This window comes from Apis cerana, linkage group LG3 (genome assembly GCF_029169275.1).
Source record: "Apis cerana isolate GH-2021 linkage group LG3, AcerK_1.0, whole genome shotgun sequence".
NCBI classification, from domain to species: Eukaryota; Metazoa; Arthropoda; class Insecta; order Hymenoptera; family Apidae; genus Apis; species Apis cerana.
The window spans coordinates 8218287-8239181 of record NC_083854.1 but is presented as its reverse complement, the minus strand read 5'-3'; the positions used below and the strand labels follow the sequence as shown (position 1 = coordinate 8239181).

At 26.1% G+C, this 20895-nt stretch overlaps 5 protein-coding genes across 19 annotated transcripts in view; 1 reads left to right on the top strand and 4 right to left on the bottom strand.

The window, feature by feature from the left end:
• Positions 1 to 2869, top strand: part of LOC107998144 (failed axon connections) — a 31883-nt gene extending 29014 nt beyond the window's left edge. Inside the window, exon 4 of the mRNA XM_017057228.3 lies at positions 42 to 2869. Within this exon, the coding sequence (XP_016912717.1) occupies positions 42 to 398 (357 nt within the window). The 3' untranslated portion in view covers positions 399 to 2869. The remainder of the gene's footprint in view (positions 1 to 41) is intronic.
• Positions 2870 to 3484: 615 nt separating this feature from the next.
• On the bottom strand, positions 3485 to 9061 carry LOC107998145 (uncharacterized). 10 transcript variants are annotated; one of them, XM_062072659.1, is made up of 9 exons: positions 8783 to 9016; positions 8290 to 8399; positions 8103 to 8178; positions 7780 to 7824; positions 6519 to 6751; positions 6027 to 6188; positions 5657 to 5864; positions 5397 to 5592; positions 3485 to 5244 (listed from the first exon to the last, which is right to left on the bottom strand). In XM_062072659.1, the coding sequence occupies exons 5-9, from the start codon at positions 6699 to 6701 to the stop codon at positions 5052 to 5054; spliced, it is 942 nt and encodes a 313-aa protein (XP_061928643.1). In that variant the 5' UTR covers positions 6702 to 6751; positions 7780 to 7824; positions 8103 to 8178; positions 8290 to 8399; positions 8783 to 9016; the 3' UTR covers positions 3485 to 5051. The 10 variants fall into 10 exon arrangements, with proteins under 10 accessions (XP_061928643.1, XP_061928645.1, XP_028522703.1 ...); XM_062072661.1 differs by lacking the exon at positions 7780 to 7824 and having other exon boundaries at positions 6519 to 6602; positions 6666 to 6751; XM_028666902.2 differs by lacking the exon at positions 8103 to 8178 and having other exon boundaries at positions 6519 to 6602; positions 6666 to 6751.
• Positions 9062 to 9168: 107 nt separating this feature from the next.
• Positions 9169 to 10408, bottom strand: LOC107998143 (protein transport protein Sec61 subunit beta). The gene is made up of 3 exons (XM_017057227.3): positions 10081 to 10408; positions 9787 to 9980; positions 9169 to 9716 (listed from the first exon to the last, which is right to left on the bottom strand). Exons 1-3 carry the CDS (start codon positions 10081 to 10083, stop codon positions 9629 to 9631), a joined length of 285 nt encoding a protein of 94 aa, XP_016912716.1. The 5' UTR covers positions 10084 to 10408; the 3' UTR covers positions 9169 to 9628.
• A 738-nt stretch (positions 10409 to 11146) lies between these two features.
• Positions 11147 to 13769, bottom strand: LOC107998089 (tax1-binding protein 3 homolog). Its single transcript, XM_017057112.3, has 3 exons — positions 13393 to 13769; positions 12985 to 13113; positions 11147 to 12914 (listed from the first exon to the last, which is right to left on the bottom strand). Exons 1-3 carry the CDS (start codon positions 13447 to 13449, stop codon positions 12726 to 12728), a joined length of 375 nt encoding a protein of 124 aa, XP_016912601.1. The 5' UTR covers positions 13450 to 13769; the 3' UTR covers positions 11147 to 12725.
• Positions 13770 to 14489: 720 nt separating this feature from the next.
• LOC107998228 (cell adhesion molecule Dscam2) overlaps positions 14490 to 20895 on the bottom strand; it is a 195930-nt gene continuing 189524 nt past the window's right edge. For 4 of the 6 annotated variants that reach the window (XM_062072618.1, XM_062072617.1, XM_062072619.1 and 1 more), the window contains 8 exons: positions 20641 to 20826; positions 20114 to 20561; positions 19792 to 20018; positions 19480 to 19648; positions 19177 to 19340; positions 18986 to 19088; positions 18200 to 18415; positions 14490 to 17706 (listed from right to left, as the gene is read on the bottom strand). In XM_062072618.1, the coding sequence (XP_061928602.1) occupies positions 17655 to 17706; positions 18200 to 18415; positions 18986 to 19088; positions 19177 to 19340; positions 19480 to 19648; positions 19792 to 20018; positions 20114 to 20561; positions 20641 to 20826 (1565 nt within the window). In that variant the 3' untranslated portion in view covers positions 14490 to 17654. Of the gene's footprint in view, positions 17707 to 18199; positions 18416 to 18976; positions 19089 to 19176; positions 19341 to 19479; positions 19649 to 19791; positions 20019 to 20113; positions 20562 to 20640; positions 20827 to 20895 lie in introns of those variants that run through there. The other 2 variants (XM_062072620.1, XM_062072621.1) reach the window with 2 other exon arrangements.

Sequence of the window (20895 nt, the reverse complement as noted above, 5' to 3'; positions counted from 1 at the left end):
TTCAATCTCTTATAAATTTCTTTCCATTTCATTCCAAACAGTTGGACGTTGTAGCATTTGCACATCTTGCCCAAATTCTCTATATCGATAAAGACACACCATACAGTCTGCGAGACTATATGCAGGAGAATTGTCCAAACTTGGTGGGACACTGTTCACGCATGAAGGAACGATGCTTCCCGGATTGGGATGAGATTTGCTCTACTCTTGATATGAATACTCATCTACCGAAACCAGAAAAACAGGAGGAGAAGGAGGGCAAGGAGGATGCAAAGGAGTCGAAGGAATCAAAGGAAGAAAAAGAGGGTGATAAAGAAAAGGCGGATAAAGAAGAGAAAGAATTGGAGAAAGACAAAGAAGTTGATGAAAACAAAGAAAAGGAGAAAGAAGGGAAATAAGTTCTCTTGAAAGACAAATAAGTCGTTCAGAGAAAGGGAAAAAGAAGATTTAAAACTTGAGAAAAGAAAATTGAGGGTGTGATCTGGTAAGATATAGAAAATCTTAGGGGGGATGGGGGTTGAAAAAGGGAAAAGAATGAAAAATGAAGAAAGAATGCGCGCGTGTATGTATGTGTGAATGTATTTCGTATGAATGTTGACAGAAAGGAATAGAAAATGAAAGAAAGAAGGAGGGAGGAGAGAGGAAGAGGTATTAGAGAGGATGAGTGATAAGAAAGAAATTAAAATGTGTGTGAAAGAGCAAATGAGAGAAATTCGACGTGTGAAAAGAAAGAGGGGTAGGGGGATTTCAGGTTTAGAGCTCTCTACTTATACGTATAGATATTAATAGACTCATAATGTTAAATACTTCGTTTATATACGTTCGTAACACGTTATTACGCCATTTCTCATCGACACCCCAGCACACCCGAATCGAATAACAAACTTTATTATTATATTTGACCCAGGGCCCTTTTCCCCCCCCTACGAAAAATAATACGAAAAAAATTAATGATAACAGAATGGGGCTATCTTATAAGTCATTAGAATATCGTAGGTTTGCAATATATCAAATGCAATAGCCTGACACATTCAGGTTTGTGAAAGATCTTCTTCGATGAATAGTGGCCAAAATGAATGTATCGTACCGTTGTGCAAATAGACGTAAACCATGATATGATTTATACGATGCAATTTAATGTGAAGAAGCGAAATCATTTATGGTTGCGATATAACGACGTTAGATAGCGCCCCTGATGCTGATTCAGGGAGAAGGCGTCTTGCGGTCGCTTCATACAGCATTGGCTCTTACTGTGCAAAATGAGTTACGTACCTAGCGTTTCAGCAACGTACCGTATATCACATTGTGATCTTCGTTTGATCGTTTGCTTTTTAGTTATATGTGTATATGTCGCACTTTTACAATCACCGTACGGTATTTTTATAAGATTTTTTATTTTTTTTATCATTTTTTTTTTTTACATATAATTCAAAGTCCATTCAAATCACTTTTCAAAATATGATATCATAGATTGCTTTCTAATCCATTTGAATACTGAATGATTTCTGCAAAAATCGTTTTTTATACAACGATGATCAGAAGATTGGATGTTAAATCTTCAAATGCATTAGAAAGAGACTGTTTTTGTGGTGACTGTTTTTAATTTTGACTTAAATTGTGACTTGTTATATATTTTTTTTATATGATTTGTCTCAAATAGAAACCAATTTTCTAATGCGCGTGCGTGAAATTATGTAATTTTTTACGATTCATTGACAATGTCCCTCCGACGAACGAAGTATCATTTGCGATTACGGATCGGCGGTAAATGATGATATTTACGATGATTTGTATATTATTAGAAATATTTGTATTACATATATGCGGATACAATCCAAATGATTGTGCCGCTGGAAGCGGAAATGGCATTGTCACCGCGTTCTGAAGTTATTCGGACGCTTTGTTTCTTCTTTTTCTTTCATCAAAATAAAAGAAAAAAAATATGAATAAAAATAAGCTAGAAAAGAGGCACAGGCAAACATCGATCTCCTCTGTCTGGGTTTCCTTTCGATATTCAATAATGAAATAAAAATAAAAAAGAAAAAGAAAAACGAACGAAACGCTGTGCTGCCCCGTGTGTTAGTTCAACTTTATTAGATGACTTTTTTCTTCGGATGTGTGAGAAAAAATTTTACATAACGAAGTAAAAAAAAAAAAAAAAAAAAAAGAAAATACAAAAAAGTGTCTTTCACGCATCGAAATGAAAGAAAAAACATAACACACACAAGCGTGCGCGCGCGCGCGAATACACCACACGCACACGCATACACATATATAACACGTACAGACATTTTGATGTATAATGTTATATCGAACGGGAATTGAATGTTTTTTGTACGAGGCCGGCTTTTATTAAAGCGTTGGCCAGAAAATAATTCCACGAAGACACGAGATTAATATAATTAATATTTAAGTAGCTTACTATAATTAAACGACGATTACAATTACATAAAGAACAAAAGAAAAAAACAAGTAAACAAGTAGTGTGTGGAAACTGTTTATACCTTATTAGAAACAACGCATACGTTTACATCCGTGGTTACATTATTATTATTATTAATTATTATGGATTATTATGAATAAATAGTAAATAAATAAAGATTAGTAATAACGAAAGGAAAGAAATGAAAAAAAGAAGTAATAAGAAAAATACTTGGACAAGACCATAAACGTTGCAAGCACAGTAGGTAGGCACACATCCAGTACAGTAAGATTATAATAAGGAGAATATTAATAATAATTATAATATGACTGCTCGTTTTATGCTCGGCGCTATACATTTCATTGTCATTATTATATCACCATTTATTAACGATATACATACGAATAAATAAAATGTGTTTATAAATATAATGTGATCTTTACGAAATTTTCATCGATCTTTATTAATTGACCCGATACGATGAATATTTTTTACAAATAGCAACAAAAGAAAAAAAAATTTCTGTTTTATTTTATATTGTTTGTATTTGCGACTATCTTATTGTGCATTTATATATAAATAGCACATACACACTGCATGCAAATTAGGTTAGGTGATACGATTAATTTAGTTTTATTAAGAAAATTTTATTTCTTTAATTGCGGCAAAGAATATGTTAGAATCGTTCGAATATTTTCATTTTTAATTATGTTATAACTATAAAAAGTGCTCCTTTTTAATTATGTTATAACTATAAAAAAAATGTGTACATACGTCGTGTATAAGTTGTACGATCAGTAATTTTTTTCATACATTTGATATAAGTTTTATATTGATATATAAATGAAATATTGAAAAATAAGTAGAAATGAGTAGGACAATATGTGCATTATATATTATAAATATTGAATAAGAATAAAGTGTCGATGTCGAGTTAGAGATTTAATAATACATAATAAAAAAAATATATAAAATGATCAATAGTTTATTTAATGTTGGTTTATTTTAAAGTGCCATAAAATAAAGTGAAAAATGAAGTGTTTGAATAGAATAAAAGCATAATTGGATCAACTATTGTTTATTATCTAAAATTTAAAGATTTACATAACAACGATTGAAACGATCGTTTACAACATAATACTTCTAATTTGGCGTAATGTATCTGTAGTTGTATTCTTTTAATATTTATATCGAAATATATATTTAAATTATAATGAATCATAATATTTATTTTTATAATATTGATTTGAGAATATTAATTTTCATTATGATTGCTTTTAAAAGAATACAGCTAAATAATACTTTTTATTAATTATAGCTTTATTTTTCGATTTACTACTCGGCACAAGATATGTATAATATTGCTATAATTTAATGCTACGATTAATTTACTTACAACTATTAATATTATTTAGATAGACAGCTTTTTATTTTTGGAATTTTTTGGGATTTGATTATGATTAATTTTTTAACATTTCTATACATAATTAATTTTTACTAAAACTTTTTCTAATTGGTTTTTTTTTAAATAATGTTTCATCTGCATCGATTAAAAACGGGTTTTAAAGTAATAATAATCAATTATAAAATCAAAATAAGTTTTCATTTTTGCTCTTTTCATTTTAGTGATATTTTTCTTCCATTTAGCTTGCTCAATTACTATCCAAATTATTATTCAAAAGTTTGATTTTTAGATATGTAAAAATATATATAAGCAACTAATATTGTTATACATATATATATATATATATGGTCCCTAGTGGTCCAAAAATATTGTTTTTAGAACTCTGTCATTAAAATATAATTGTGTTTTAATAATTTTTTTCCAACTTATTTTCTATAAAAGAGTAATATTAAACAAATGAACACTTATAAAATTGGAAATAAATATATACATCAATGAATTCTATGAAATAGAAGAATGTTTAGCAGAAACTATATAGCTTCGAAAATCTATAATAATATTGCACATTTATTTTTATATTTTTTTATATATGTATATATAATTATTTTTTTAAAGTTTAAACGTTTTAATCTAGATAATGAATTCGATTTTAAATCGAAAACATATTCGAGGTAGTATAATTACGATTTTAACTTCGGTTTAATTTTTTTATATTTATTAATATTTTTTAACATTATTTTTAAGATTTTTAAATTCCTAAACTTTAAAAAGTACTTCAAATAAATATAGTTTTTTAATTAAATTTAAAAAATATAAATTTTTTCAATTCATTTAATAGATTAGCAAAATATAGTAATACGCGTCTACTTTCATAATCATTATTTTACATGTTACTTTTTTGTATAACAGCATTTTATATATTTTCTGAACTCAAATCACAAAGAACATCAATATTTTCAATTTAAAAAATATATAATTTAAAAAATGCAATTACAACATATTAACGTTGATGACATAATATATACTTTTTCAATTTATTTCAATTTCTAATTACGTAGAATTTTATTTGCATAACCTCTAAGTTATTATTCTTAACCGAGTGGAATAATGAAAGACGATGCGAACAATAAAATGCAAAGAATCATAGCAGCCTCAAAAGACTGTGCTAGTCATAGATGACTGCACGCCGGACTTCGAATTCGGTTGTCCGGCGTGTGACTATAGCTACGTAGACGCAGCAAGACTTATTGATGTTGATTCAGTGACAGCTGATCGTGGTTTTACATCTAACGAATCATAAAGTGGAAATTCGCAACAGAAAAGAAATTTTAGGAAATGAGGCACTTCAACATATATGGATGGTGGTATTGGTATTAATGGCGATGTCGATAGTTTGTAATAGCGATATTCGGCATTACTGAAATATATTAAAATATTTTAATATATAAATTTTCTTAAAATTTGTTTGTTTGAAAAATAAATAAATAATATATGATATATTTGAGCTAAAAATTTATAAATTTAATGAAAGTTAGAGAGATTAATAAATATTGCAAATCAGAAACTTACTCACGATATCTCTCATCGGAAGCTCTTTCCAATAGAGGCATTCCAGATAAGAAAAGAATGATGAAAGTAGTGAATATTGGAGAAGCTATAGCAATCCATTCAATGCCTTCAATTACATTCAAAGATATTACGAAGATACCCCACCATACTACTATTTCTCCAAAATAATTTGGATGTCTGGATAATCTCCATAATCCTAAATTATAATTATTAATCATATATTATTGAATATTTGGAAAAAACTGATGTAAAAAACATACCGTCATTACACCATTTGCCATTATTCACTGGATCTTGTTTGAAAGAAAATTTCTGCAAATCGGCATAAGTTTCAGCTAATAAACCAGTTACGAAAAGTCCCGTACCAGTGCTATCTAGTGTTGTCATCGTTTTAGGAGCTGGTGGTATTTTGTGTCGCGGCGAATTAATGATAATTACTGGTAAACTCACGACATAGACCCATATAGCCTAAAGATAATTTTTTTTTTAAAATACTTAAAATACAAATATTTAAAAATGAAAATTAAAATATAAAATTAATTAGAAACTAATTAATTAGAAATTAAAATGAAAATTACGATAAGTAAACTATGATTTCGATAAATAATTTATTTTGATTATTATTGTTACCTGAAATGTCCAAAATACAGCAAAACGAATCACATTACTGCGACGATCTTCAAATCTTTTATCACGACCAATTTTAATAATCCGATATAATAGATATCCAGAAAGACGAACACCCCACAAGCAAACAAATATAGTGACCATAAGTTGTCTACTGTCATAAGGCTATAACATAAAATATTTACAATTATAAATTATAATATTATTTATATAATATTAATAATATTTAATACTTATGATTTAATATTTACAATAAATTTGATATAAAAATATTAATGATTTTGTTTTAAAAATGAAATTAAATATTCAAATTATCTTTTAATGACTATTGTTAGAAATTATAAATTTTTTTAAAAATAAATGATCTTACAAAAATAAATTAACAGTGAATCAAATATTTTTATGTTTCATCTTATCTAAATCTTCGATTTAATAATTCGCTCTGTATTCATTTGCATAGATACATATATAAAAACGGTTTTATAATTAGAATACCTTGCCTACTTGGCCGAGAAAGAAAGTGAGAAGGGCGAGGATGATAAAGTTCGTGCCGCCGGCAAAATCTGTTAGCTTGTCCAGCTGGAAGGTCGCCGCAATTGTGAAGAATATAATTTGCATACCGACGGTAACGATTGCACTCACCGCGAAGTGGTCTTCATCCAAAATATCGACCGCCATTGATCGATTGCTGATTTCCCACCTCCACACTTGATGAACTATTTTCGAATCTGAAGTCATTAATGAAACTGTTATGTAGCTTTAGAAATATAATTTTTAGAAAAAAAATATTTATAGAAAATGAAAAGATATATAAGTTATTTGATAATAATTTTATAATTAAGAAATCAAAATATTATTTAAAATTTCTTATATTTTTATTCTAATTTTTTTTTATCAATGTTTTTTCAAATAAAAATATTTTGATTTTACTTATACAATTTTATATTAGTTTATTTTTTAAAATGTTTTAATAATTTACATTATTTTAATTTAAATATAATATATTATAAAATGAAATAAAATAAAAATTATAATATATAATTATGTTACAAAAAATATAATTGAAGCATTATTACAACTAGTGATATCTGCAAAAGTTTAAACAGATTTGAAAGGATTGTATATTGAAATATACAATCAAATATAATCAAATACTTAATATTTTTATGATTCTGCTTTAATTCACTTGTACATATGACCTTGATGGTTAAATGTTTTTCATTTATTGATTATATTGGTTCATGCATATTATAGTTCCATTGTTTAATAACAGTATACATTTTAAAAATATAATATTTTAAAAAGATAGAAAGCAACAATAATTTTATTTTATAATTTAAATTGTTTCATTTGTAATAATCGATAAAACAAAATTTATATTTATATTAAAATAATCAAAAATTTAATATTTCATATTTCGAAATAAAAAATTTAAAAATTAAAATTTACTTCAGTTTGAAAAAATTTGATGTTTTCCTTTTAGGAAAATATTTAATTCGTAATTTCTTTTATTATATATCGTTTGATTTTTGCAAATAAATTATGATCACTTTTAACTATCTCCGCACTGTTGAATGTCGCAATGCAGCTCATTTTATTCAATATTATCACAAAAAATACTTTATAAAATATAATTCTCTTTATGATAAATATTCATAGTATTTAAATTATCGTTCTTTTTTGATGTAATGTCATCATTTAAAATATTTTCAGTCATAAAACAATAGAAAAATGAATATATTATATTTGTACTTACCGTCTCTTAATTCGAAACTTTTTCATTGTATAATCACAATTTAATCTTTAATCAATCATAAAATAAAAGTCAATATTCTTGTTAAAAAAATCGAATATCAATTATTTATTCAAAACAATACGTGCAATTAGAAAAATTCACATTTATTACCAATTTCTAACTATAAGCAAAAATTTCTCGAATCATTTTTCAACGTTGAGCATGGTAAAGAACAATTTCTTTGATATTATCAATTAAAAATAATATTAGCACTTTTCACAAACTCAATTATCACAGCATTGTCAAAAATCGAAACTGATATCATTAATCATCGTTCAACTAACCATTTTTGAATTCCGCATCGAATGCTAAGAGATAGATACAAATTACACCAAATCACTGTCACTTGAGAATGAAAATCTACGAATTCGAAATATCCTTATTTTATAGAGAAATTGAATTTCTAGGTAAGAGAAAATATTATTTATGTAAAATACATATATATATCAATTAAAGAGAAATGATGATTACCTCAACAGAGAGGAACCTCATTGTAACAACTTGTAAGATGCGTAGAATAGACCTGCTTCCACCCGCGGCGATAGGCAGCGGCAGGACTACGAGAGTATTCAATGTCGAATCTAAAACAAGAAATCCCTGATCACGTGCTATGAAACGACTGCGAGCGCATCGGGCGCTTTTCTTCTAGCTCGAACTTTGTTACTACTATATGCGTCTCCCTCTAATCAGTACTCTATGGTGTGACCTATTGGGTTTTTTGATTCATATTGACTGTCTGACATTACGGTTTATAATTATTTCCATAATTAGAATCTTATCATTCTATGCAATTGATATTATTATTGAAGAATTTAATTTAAATAAATAAAAAAATAATTTTTATGAAATGCATTGTAATATCAACAAAATTTAAAGATATGGTTATATTTTATAATTTGAATTGATTATAAAAAAGATATTAGAAATAAAAAATAATTATTTTATTGTTAAATTTTATGCTTACGTGTATTATATTTATGAGGATACTTTATTTTTGATATAAACTATATATAAGTAACGTTTTCATGAAACGTATTTTTCTTATTTATTTTTTTTGATAAAATATGCAATTATTTTCTTGTTTCTTTGATAGTTATTTTATCGTGATTGCTTTTTTCGTCAAAGCTTTGTAATGTAAGCCCATTCAACGTAGAATCAATACATATACGCGAGCGCGAATGAATTTCCACTTAAATGGAACATGGCGCATTACATTTTTCATTTGTATTGTAGTATTGAAGACAATGCACATCTTTTATCAAACATCGTTCAAAACATTCAAATTCATTTTATATCGAACTTGATTTTTTTAAAATTTACATAAAAATAAATAAACGTAAAAAGAATCAATTTGTTGATTTTTAATTGGATTAAGAATAATTTATTTTAATATATTGTACATTATATTATTATAGTAACTTTACAAACAATAACTAATATGTCTTATTTCTACCACGCATAATGCGCATATATGATTAATTCCGAGGTATCTTCTTATAAACATTATAAAATTCAGCTTGATGAAAATAAATGATTACAATAATATTTATGATTACTCCTTAAATTTTGGTCTTGTTTTTTTTTTGATAAAAAAGTACAGAGATCCATAGTATGGAAATGTAATTATAATATGCAGTGCTCTGATTCTTATAAATTAATCACAAACAATATTAAAAATATGTTCTTTTGAATGTTTTTATTAATTTTCCATTTGGAAAATATCTTTAACTAAGGTTTCCTTTATTCATTCAAATGCACTGCACAGTTTTTTAATTGCTTCAATTTCTTTTTAAAATATCTATTTTTAATTTTAAGATTTAGTATATTTGCCCCAGATATGAAGCATAAAGACAGATGCAATAAAAAGAAGAGACATAACAAGCACAGGTACTGGTCCTCTGTAAAAAGATATTTAAATTATCAATATTTATATTTTCTTTTTATTTATTTACTATTTTGTGTACTTACACTTTGATACCAGGAGAATCATCAGTGTAAAACATCCACATTTCATCAGAACCAGCTCCTGTATTTCTACTCCGAGTTGAAGTAGTTGTTGCAGTTTTTCTTTGTCTAACAGTACCACCACCTGTTCTAGGTGCTATAGCTTTGCTGGGCGATCGTCTCGCAGCCCCGACTGAAGTAGAACTAGGTGCAGCAGGCTTAAAAAAGTAAACAAAATATAACCATAAATTTTTAAATCAAAATATTATTTTCCTTTTTGTAATTGTAATATTAGTAATATTAGTGTAAATTACTTACCATTATTTGTTATCCTAATGTTAGTTTAAAAATACCAGAAGTTTACGAAAAATTTATTTTATAATTTATAATTTTGTCTAAATTCACAATAAATAAAAATCTTGATATGTTTCACTTTTCAGATCTTATTATTAATGTTTATCTTACTATGAACAACATTAAAAAAAATACTGAAGTAATATCACTTGGTATTTTTATAAAACCAACCTCCTTGTACCGAATAATTTAAACGTTTACTAGCAATATGAAGCACAGCATAAAGCAACGTGTCATATATACACCATCCACGTAGTGAACTCTCGACACGTCATCATATGCTGTTAAATTCACAGTGACGCATGAGAGTCGATCATTACGTCACGTTTTCATGAAAAAAATATCATCATAAAATAATATTTTATCTAATTATTATTATATTCATTATTTAGATTATTTTATAATCTATTTAGTAATAATTACTTTAAAATAATTAAACAATTATATAAATAATTTTTTTTATATTATTAGAAATATTCAAGTTACTAGAAATAAATTAAAATCACATGATCAAAAACTCGAATTAGTATCGAATTCATAATCTTGAAATATGAACCAAGAAGATTCTTTTTCGTACGTTATTTATTAATTTATTTATGGAATTATATTATTAATATAAAGTTCATTTATTTAAAAATAAATTATTTTTGAAATAAAAATTCATAAATACAGTCTATTTTCAAAAAAATAAACAAATATAAATGTATAGCAAAGATTGGCATCGGTAAATATAAAATGTTTTAACTAATTTTAATATGAACATTTCATCAAAAGATATTTTAAGTCAAAATACTTGTTACATGATATTACTTTCAAAATTGGATGAATATAATCTAAATTAAATTCATAAATTTCAAAAGTAATAGTTATTAAAAATTTTAAAATATTTTAATAAAAATAAGATTTTATAAAGCTTAAATAATTTATAATTTTGTCTAAATTCACAATAAATAAAAATCTTATAATAATAATGAATTTAAATAATTGTAATTGCACAAAGTATCAAATTTATGAAATAAAAGAAAAATAATTTTATGATAGTATAAGGCATTTATTTATTATTTACATAATGTACGATCATTATTTTGTATAATATTTTATATCAATTATATTTTTGGTAATAAATAACATAACTTTTACATAAGTTTAAATTTTACTAATGCATATAATTTTTTATATTGAAGTTCTATACAAAAGAATATTAATTATCTTGTACTACTTACATGCACATATATAATAATTATATGTTCTATATTTTCTTTTTTTTTTAATCTTTTCCACATTAACAGACTAGTTACAAAATTATGACAACATATTACATTATTTTTTATAAAATTATTCGATTTTTTATCATGATGAAAATATTAGAATCTTAAAATACAAAAAAAAATCATACATATTGTTACAGGAACTTTTTCTTTTTGTTTCACTTATTGTACATTTATAGCCAATTTATAAAATACAAAACTGTTGCCTTTTCTTATATATAAAAATTTTAAGAAAATGCATAGAAAAATTCATTATATTAATTAAAGTAAAAAGTTTATAAAATAGAAAATATAATACTTCTATTGGTCTCAAAATGTACAGTCTCAATGATTTTTGCCAATAACAGAAAATATTCTGTAAATGCTTATAAATGTAGTAATTGCATGTATTATATTCATAAATGTAAATTATCTTATATGTATACCTGTTTAAAGGTTTTAAATGTTTATTGTATGATTTCAGTAATTGTAAAATGTTTTAAATATATAAATTCTAAGTATTTCATACATTCTTATAGTAATATATTGATATATTAGCAATACAAAATTTTGTAAAAGATATGTTGCATATCTAAACTACTATAACTTCATTATGCTTTGGCATTCTGTCATATTTTACAATATAGAAATACTTAAAGAATTAAAATATCATGACTTTTTCATCCATATAATTATTTCTTTTTTTGAAAATCAATCAAGAAATATTTTTTATTTTCTTATTATTTAAATAAATTTTTTTGTATATAAATATATACATGATAATAAGAAATATTCATATGGATTCCACACAGCAACTACTGTTTGGCACAAGACATTTTTGCAAATTTTGATATACAATAAACATTATACAATGCGATTTTTACGCAGGCACATGTAAATCATTGTTTTTTAAGCATAACTTTATATACTGATATCATTATTAGCTCTCATTTGATATTAGAAAAACGTTTTCATACAATTATTTTTTTTTAACAACAATAATATACCATAACAGGATTTTTATACATATAAATCTGTTTTAATATTCTATTTTTATTGCAATAAGAAATGAATATTATGCCTGCAAGATATAATTATAACAATCATTGAATATATTGATTAATATTATCTTCTTATTTTAACTGGAATTATAGATATTTGCCAAAAGTAAGATTTGTAAAATAAAAAATAAAATATGAAATACATATATTATAATTTTCAAATAATAATCAAATATCTTACTACTGATCAATCTAATACAATATTTGGCAGACATATAGCTCCAATAAATTGACTGTTATTATATTGTATTGTATATTGTGAAATAAATATTCTTCTTAGACCAAATAAATCTCTTGGTATTTAAGTACTTGTTACTCCCTTACGAGCCACTAATAGATTTAATACTGGATGCTTCCTGATATATGATACTGCTTTTTTATGAGTTACCATAGTAAAATCATACCCATTACATTGTAAAATTTTATCATGCATACGAAGACCACTTTTTGCTGCTGGGGATCCTTCGTGAACTTCAGTAACGTATATACCCTGATATTGAATGGCATTAATTAATAATATGAAATATATTTATAATATGTAAATTACTAATCTTTTTTACATTATCAGTATAACCCTGAGGACTTTTTCTAAAATCTTGATCAATGCCACCTCCAATTTTGAAGCCACATTTCATCACCTCTTCTCCATTTTCATTTACATCTGTTTCTTTTACCAATATAATTGGTATCTAAAATATAACAAAATAAGATAGAATAAAACAAATTTTGTTTAATATCGTATTTAATTCGTTCTTTAATTTCGTAATATTTTGTAATAATGTTTTAATATATTTCTTATTGTAAATCAAACTAAAATTAAAAAAAAGAGGAAAATAATTATATCAACAAAAATAATAAATTAAAGTAGTCATAAAGTTTATTATTTTAAAAAATACGTGATAGTAATTGAACTGAGATTTTTTCTTATCTTTTATGTTTTTTTTATCATAGATTATAGATGTATTTACACTTAAGCATTCCATAGCAGTGCCAGCTTGATGCTGAAAAGCCATTTTCGCGCACATAATGATAAATATTGTCTAATCAATTCAGATTGACAATTGTTTCCAATGATTCAACGTGATTACCAATTGCTTACGCACTATATACACCAATGTAAAAATTACACGATAATTTAAAAGCGTATATTTGAAAATATATTTAAAAAATATATTATTGAATAATAGAAGAATTCTGATTCACTTCTAATGAATGATCAATTACTTAATCTTATTAATTTCTATGTACTTCAATGTCGTTAAAATCAACTAAAACAATTTCTTTTTCACGTTGACAGCCATACATATTGGTCAATGTAGATAGGAAAGTACCGTTGCAATAGAATGTATTATAGAAAATACCACAAACAAGCTATAAAATAGATATGATATCTTACGAAATATTATGTCACATATTCAGAAATACTGATTTTGAAAAAAAATGTGTTTCTTACGACTTTTGCAATTTGTTACATATATCTACATATACGTATTTTATAATGTATGTGTTCATAATGTATCTCGCTTAATATTTATTATCTTCATTTTTCACTAGAGATTTTTCACTATTTTTTTTTCATAGCGAAAAACCTAGAATAAGAATTAATCATTAGCACCATCTTTTAAATATTATACGTACTATATACACCGATATATTATAATTTTTTTAAAAGTAGAATAAAATAGAGTAAAAATTAAAGATTAGCATCATTTTTAAATTCTAAAGATAATTTTTCAAAAAGTAATATAAGATAAGAATTGAGAATTAGCGTCATCTCTTGAATAAAAATATTTTAAAAATATATTTTCTGGATTTCTCGAGAGATGACGTTAACAATCAATTTTTGATCCATGTTATTTTCTTACTAATTGTTTTTTATATCTATGTTATATTCATTTGCAATATTTTAAACATGGCGCGACTTTTAGTTAAGGTACAGTAAAAAATCATTTTTGTTCACAATATATTAAAGTATATCAATAATTTATTGATTATAGAATTACAAATTTTGATTAAAAAAAAGGATTAATTAGAATAGGATTAATCACAAGGATATATAATTACATTTGACGCAATAAATGTTTGTTCTTCTTTATTAACAAGCTGAATTTTAGCATATTTTGTGAAAGTTTGACATTTCGATAAGACATTCGATTGTTTTATTATTTTTTCCTTTTTATTTTATTTTCGCGTTAACCATAACGGACGATGATTAGTTTTATCGAATTCGTCCACGGATAGTTATATGGGGATATGATACATGATTTCTAAGTTTCACGGGTCTCATTATTATACAAATAATTTGCTCAGTCACGGTAGCTATGCTACACGACGAGTTTCTATATCACACGTATCACGTATGCACGCGTTCATCAGATACACTTGAAAAATCATTACGCTAATTATTTTTTTATCCAAATTTTCTTCTATCTATGATCATTTTTTTCTTCTTTCTTTTTATTATGACAAAAACTACAAACCATATGATCACTCTTTTCGTGATTAAATTTGTGCATTATTTACTTCTTGTAAAATTCATCGCGTAAAGTTCATTTCGCATTTATAGATGAAATACGTATTAATGAATATGTTTTTTATAAGAGAGCATACTTTGCATATTTGTCGTTGTCAATTTTTTTATAGAAACTTTTTATTTTTAAAAGGGATTTTTTTAATTTGTTAGATAACGGTAAGATATATCATTAAAAAATATGCATAAAAAATTTAAAAAAAAACATTCATAAAACCTTTAATAAATGTGTAATACAATAAATATATACGATAATGTAGACATTATTAAATATATTATCAGTGAAAGAGAAAATCGAATAATTATAATTTATTTTTTGTAAAAAACTTAAATAAGAAATTGCTCATATAAAATCTAATATGACAGTTTATTGGTTGATATTAAATTAAAATATCCATATAAATATATATATATAAAATTTCGATTAATTTTGATAATTTCGTATACATTAATTTTGCTATTTATTAAAACATTTTTACATTGATATTATTACAAACAATCCAGTTTGTTTAAAATGTAGAAATATATTTTCATATAAAAAATGAACTTTTTTGTTTTTTATTTTTCCAAAAAATACACGAACTATGCTCTCGTTTTAAAAGTTCTCATAATACGAATAATTGGAAAAGTACGGTCGTAGACGCCATGATAACAATATTTCAATTAATTGTTATAATTAAGGCAATAGCCCTAAATTAATAATTTTGTAAATTGTAAATTCTATTTGGCAAAAATCAACGTAAGCGTAGTTAATTAGCCTCAGTCTCATTATTCGAGAACGATACACGAGGATCAGACTTTATAAATTACTTATATCTTTACTAACCTATATAACAAATAATTTATCAATAAATTATTATGAAACTTGTCCGATCCAATCGACATAATTTTCGTTTTGAAAGCTGAATGTTTCATCTTTCATTTTTCTATTTCTATTTTAAAAATAAATAAATTAAAATGTTTTACTTATATTTTATTGAAATTTTAATTAACTTTTATAAAATCTAATCTTTGTTTTTATTAATTAATAAAAAAAATAATATAATAGTATAGTATAATATAATTTTTTTGAAATGAAAAAAAAAAAGAATTAAATATTAAAATATGTATATTAATAGAATATTTCGCAGAAATAAAAACAGTAATATTTAAAGTTATTTGTAATGTTAATTAATCTTCGAGCTCAATGTATGTCGATAAATTGTCCATCCTTTAAATATAATTCATACATATATTTACATTTAAATATTCTTTCTCAATTATACTTTTCTTTTTTTTATCGAATTTCTGCGTTTTGACGCAATATAATCCTCGAATTGCTTTATTAACATAATTAATCAAACAAAATGTTGAAACGCACAATTGTGGTTTCTTAATGCCGACAATTAGGAATGTTGTTACAATTAGCACTCTGCATAAAGCGAAAATTATCGTGATGTATATAGAGATTCGTTTTTCAAAACATCGTTATATTTTTTTATTTTCATTAATTTATATAACAATAATTTTGTAAATGATATTTATATAAAAAAAAAAATAAAAACTACCTACTAAATAATTGTTCACTTTATAGTATAATTATTCTAAATGCATTGAAATAAAATTGTATTTTATTATTTTTTTGTTAACTTTCAACTCTTATAATAACTATCGTTAAAATTATTATTTGATTTTCAATTGTTATGACCGTTTAAATCAGTTTTCCGTTTTACAATGAAATTATTATAAATTATAAATTATATATATTTATAAAGTATAATGTTGAAAGTATAGTGATTTTTTTTTTATATTCTTTTTTAAATAATGCCAATCTTTTTTTAATAGCAAAGAAACAACTATATAATAAACATTTAAACGATGCTTCTCAAGGATGATAAACGATTCTCCATACTTTACTTTTGTCGTACCTTTTCAACTATACAATCCATGGTAACAATGTGACTAATAATACAATCTATACTATACAGTAGTTAGACGATTATACACATGTGTAATTCTTCATTCCATGTCTAAATTGACTTGTTTCCTAATTCTGTCGATGGATCTTTTTCTTTCTATTAATCACTGTTGCAGAATCTTCTCAGAAATACTTTATGTTTGTAACTCTCAAGTGTGACTAAATTTCAGAAGATGAGATTCTAACGTAGCTCTCTAACGAACCTTTGTCGATACTTTCACGTAATTTGTTCCTGTTATTTTCCCGTGTTTGGTCGACCGATAAATTTGCGAATAACGCAATATTTTTGGCAGTATTCGATGCAATTATAATCAATAAATCAATTGATCATGATTTGTCGATAACTTAATAGCGCACTGAGAAAAATGTTTAGATATGAAGAAACGGTAATTTAATCTATAGTAATATTTTGTTGACGGAAAACCGTGAACTATATGCGAATTTGCTACTATTAATTTTCTTTAAGTAAAATGGACATTGTTAAACGCTTTTCTCAATATTCTATATATATGAGCAAAGACTCTTTTTACGACAAAAATTCCTAATTAATTTGACTTTGACAAGAGTTTATATTTATTACTAGCAGATGTGTGCCATTCGCGAACATACAATTTTTTAAATTACGATTTTCCATTGACATTCTGCAAAATTTTTGAATAGTCAATTTTTCGGAGAATTTTTTATAACTTATTTTTATATGTTTTCGTGAAGATTTCTGCTAGAGATCTATTACTAAATCTCGATCATACGTGTATAGTGAACTCTTGCCTTTCTTGTTCTTTCCTTTGTTGGTACCTGAAATGAAGTTGAACAAAATTATTAATGTTGCATCAAGTTCAACCTTTACTTTTAAAAAATGATAAATATATTTATTGAAATATTAATATAATTCATGTTATTAAAGTAATTTTGTGTAATCAAAGTTTTTCTTTTGATTAATAAATGAAAAGTTTAATTTGTATGTTTTCATACTCTTCTTTTAAACCTTAGAAGATTTCTGTTTAAATAAAATTTGTTTAAATATATAAAATAAAAAATATTAAATATATAAATATATAATAACATATATTTAAGCAGTGAGATGAAATAATTCAGAAATACTTTTATAAATAATATATTGGAATAAGGATCAATCTAATATAAAATGAATTTCTTGATATTTGATATGTTAAATATATTGAAAATGTTGAATAAGAAAAAATTCAGAGGTTTTCCTAAGATTAAGAAGAGTACAGAATAAATTTCAACGTATCAGCTTACTACGGTCTACGGAGGTTCGTGCCGATACCTAGCGAGCATAGATTCGACGGCCTCGATGGGCAATCTACCCAAGCTGCCGCCGTGGCGAGTCCCGGATGATAGACCTTGCCAATCGCGATCACGATCACGATCACGTTCCCCACGATCACGATCACGATCACGATCACGATCGCATTCTACATCGCTCAATTCGCGGCTGTCACTAAACCCGCTTGGCGGCAACAACGTCATGTCTTCCACCGAACTGCACAATAAATCAGAAAAGAAAGTTCTTAAGAGAATAGAGAGATTATTATTGATGTTGAATGTTGAAAAATATTTTTATTGTCATTTAATTGATTGAGAAATCAATATTTTTTTTCGAATTTTTTTTTCGACAAATTAATCTGGATCGAAGATTTGATTAAAGTTGAAATAAATATCTCTTATCTCGAATATTCACGTTTATCCAAATTAATTTGTAAATATTAAAAAAATATTATTTAAAAAAATGATGGCATCAATTTAATTAAAAAATTATTTTGATAAATTATTATTATGATGATATAAAGATATATGAAATTAACAAATTTTCAAGTAATAGAAAAATGTAATTAATAATTCGTTATCGTACATTGTACAATAAAATTAATTTTTAAGAATTATACGTTTATTTTAAAAATATATTCTTTAATATTCTTTAATGTTTATTTTTATTGTTTTCATTTACATTTTTCTATTATTTATTTTGCATCGATATGAAATCGATAAGACCGTGAACATTGAACATAATCAGGACTTGAGTGCTATGTGGAAACAAACAAACCTTGGCTACCTGCGAGTAGACCGGCTCGGTTGTCGGCTTCGTCGTCTCGCAAGTGAAGGTGAGCCTTCGTTATTCGATTCTGTACTCGACTCCACGCCTCGTGAAAATACATCTGTAAAGATATATTAAAGAAATTGCAAAGCGTTAAATTCAATCTACAAGAGACTATTAATAAATTATACGAATTAATTTCTTGTTACCTCTGCAAGGCTTCACTGGTACCCTATAACTAGGCCCAGCGCACTCTCCGCAAGGACTTCCGGATGTATCGCTTCCGGAACCTTGGCGACTCGAGCGCAGCTTACTTTCTGCTTCTGCGATGCTTGGGAAGTATCGTTGCTTGTGCCACCTTGGTGTTTTAGACCTGAACGTGAAAGAACACCAGAAAGAGGAAGAGAAAAGGGTTTGGGAGCGGGATATCAAGCTTTCTTGAGCAAGGAAGTCAAGCAAGGAACGCTTAATTCGTTTAGGATCCGTTTGAAGGGTTGAAAGAAAACAGTTACCTCTCGAAATCCACACTGGATCTCTCATAATCGATCGTGTTGATGTCTTCGTTCTCTAAATGTCCAAACGTTTTGAACTGCATGGTGTAATCGAGTGTGGCAGTGGTCACCGAACGATTTTCTCTTCCTGGCACGCTAAACGTGGCATATGGACTTATTTCATACATTTCTGTGAAAGGAAAAAAATTTAAATATTATTTAAATTTAAATTTAAATATTGTTATTTAATTTCATTAATAAAAATATAAAAATAATTGAAAAATATTGTATAATAATTACGTGAGAAATTATTAAAAAAGAAAGAACATGAACCTGAACCATGGTCGTTCGACTTATGATTCTCTTGCTTTACCGGAGAACTGGTATAAACCTGATGATTCCTCCTGTTATCGCGTTCAGCAGTGGATTTTAATTGCATAGTGGACATGCAACTTGAAAGATGATGGTGTTGTTGATGTTGTTGCTGTTGCTGGACCAATCCTAATCCTGATTGCTGATTCTGTTGTTGTCCAGGAAGTATTTCTCCTAAATAATTAGCTCTAAAAATATATAAACAATATTATTATTTTATCTAATCATAAAAAAATATAAAATGATAATTCAAATAATTATTATACAAATAATTGTATAATACCTTCCACTGCGTTTTAACATTACGTATCCCAAAATAGCAGCCGAAATAATCAGAACAATAGCACAGACGAGAGGTACAACTACGTAAAGCACTTTATGATTTGGTATAGTTTTTTTAACATCATCTTCCATAATCAAATCATTCGGAGGACCGATGCTAACACCACTGAGAGTGGTTGTTGCGAATTCCATTTGCGTTTGCGTGGATCCAGCATCGTTGTGCGCTGTCAAACGTAAACTGTACCACGAGGCAGTCTTTAAATCTCTTATGATTAAATTCTCCGTGGCACGACTTGCCACTAAAATCCATGGTTCACTGTTAATGCGTCTACGGTATTCTATGGTATAATATTGGATGGAGCAACCACCGTTTGGCCAGGACAGAAGATTTAATTTTACGGAAGTACCATTGGCGGAAATGATATCTCGTTCTTTTGGCAATAAAGGCGCTGTGGAACAAATTCGAACAAGTTACATTATATTTAAATAAAAAACATACAAGAAGTTAATCTATTATTGAAAAATTACCTGTTCCTTTCGTTGTAGCACTGATTAATGAACTTGGATCACCAGTTCCTACACGATTGTGTGCTGTCAAATGTGCCAAGTAGGAAGAACCGCATTTTAAACCTGATAAAATAAATTCAGTCTGTTCGGGTGATAATGCGATCTCTTCCCAGCCACCTTGGTCCCTTTTATAACTTAATACGTAACCTAGTAAAAATAACATTATATTTTATATTTTTTTTTATATTTTTAATGTTCTTTTATATTTTCTCTATT

Bases quoted from the DNA above. Each gene is read 5' to 3' on its own strand.
- LOC107998145 (XM_062072658.1), bottom strand. From the start codon at position 6,701: ATGGCGGTCGATATTTTGGATGAAGACCACTTCGCGGTGAGTGCAATC. The intron at 6,189-6,518 runs GTATTCTAATTA...TTTATGTTATAG, and splicing joins TTCTCGGCCAAGTAGGCAAG to CCTTATGACAGTAGACAACT. The intron at 5,245-5,396 runs GTAAGTTTCTGA...AATATATTTCAG, and splicing joins TCCGATGAGAGATATCGTGA to TAATGCCGAATATCGCTATT.
- LOC107998143 (XM_017057227.3), bottom strand. The intron at 9,717-9,786 runs GTAAGTACACAA...ATCTTTTTACAG, and splicing joins GATTCTCCTGGTATCAAAGT to AGGACCAGTACCTGTGCTTG.
- LOC107998089 (XM_017057112.3), bottom strand. From the start codon at position 13,449: ATGTGCGCGAAAATGGCTTTTCAGCATCAAGCTGGCACTGCTATGGAA. The intron at 13,114-13,392 runs GTAAATACATCT...GTTATATTTTAG, and splicing joins CTGCTATGGAATGCTTAAGT to ATACCAATTATATTGGTAAA. The intron at 12,915-12,984 runs GTAAAAAAGATT...ATTCAATATCAG, and splicing joins CTCAGGGTTATACTGATAAT to GGTATATACGTTACTGAAGT.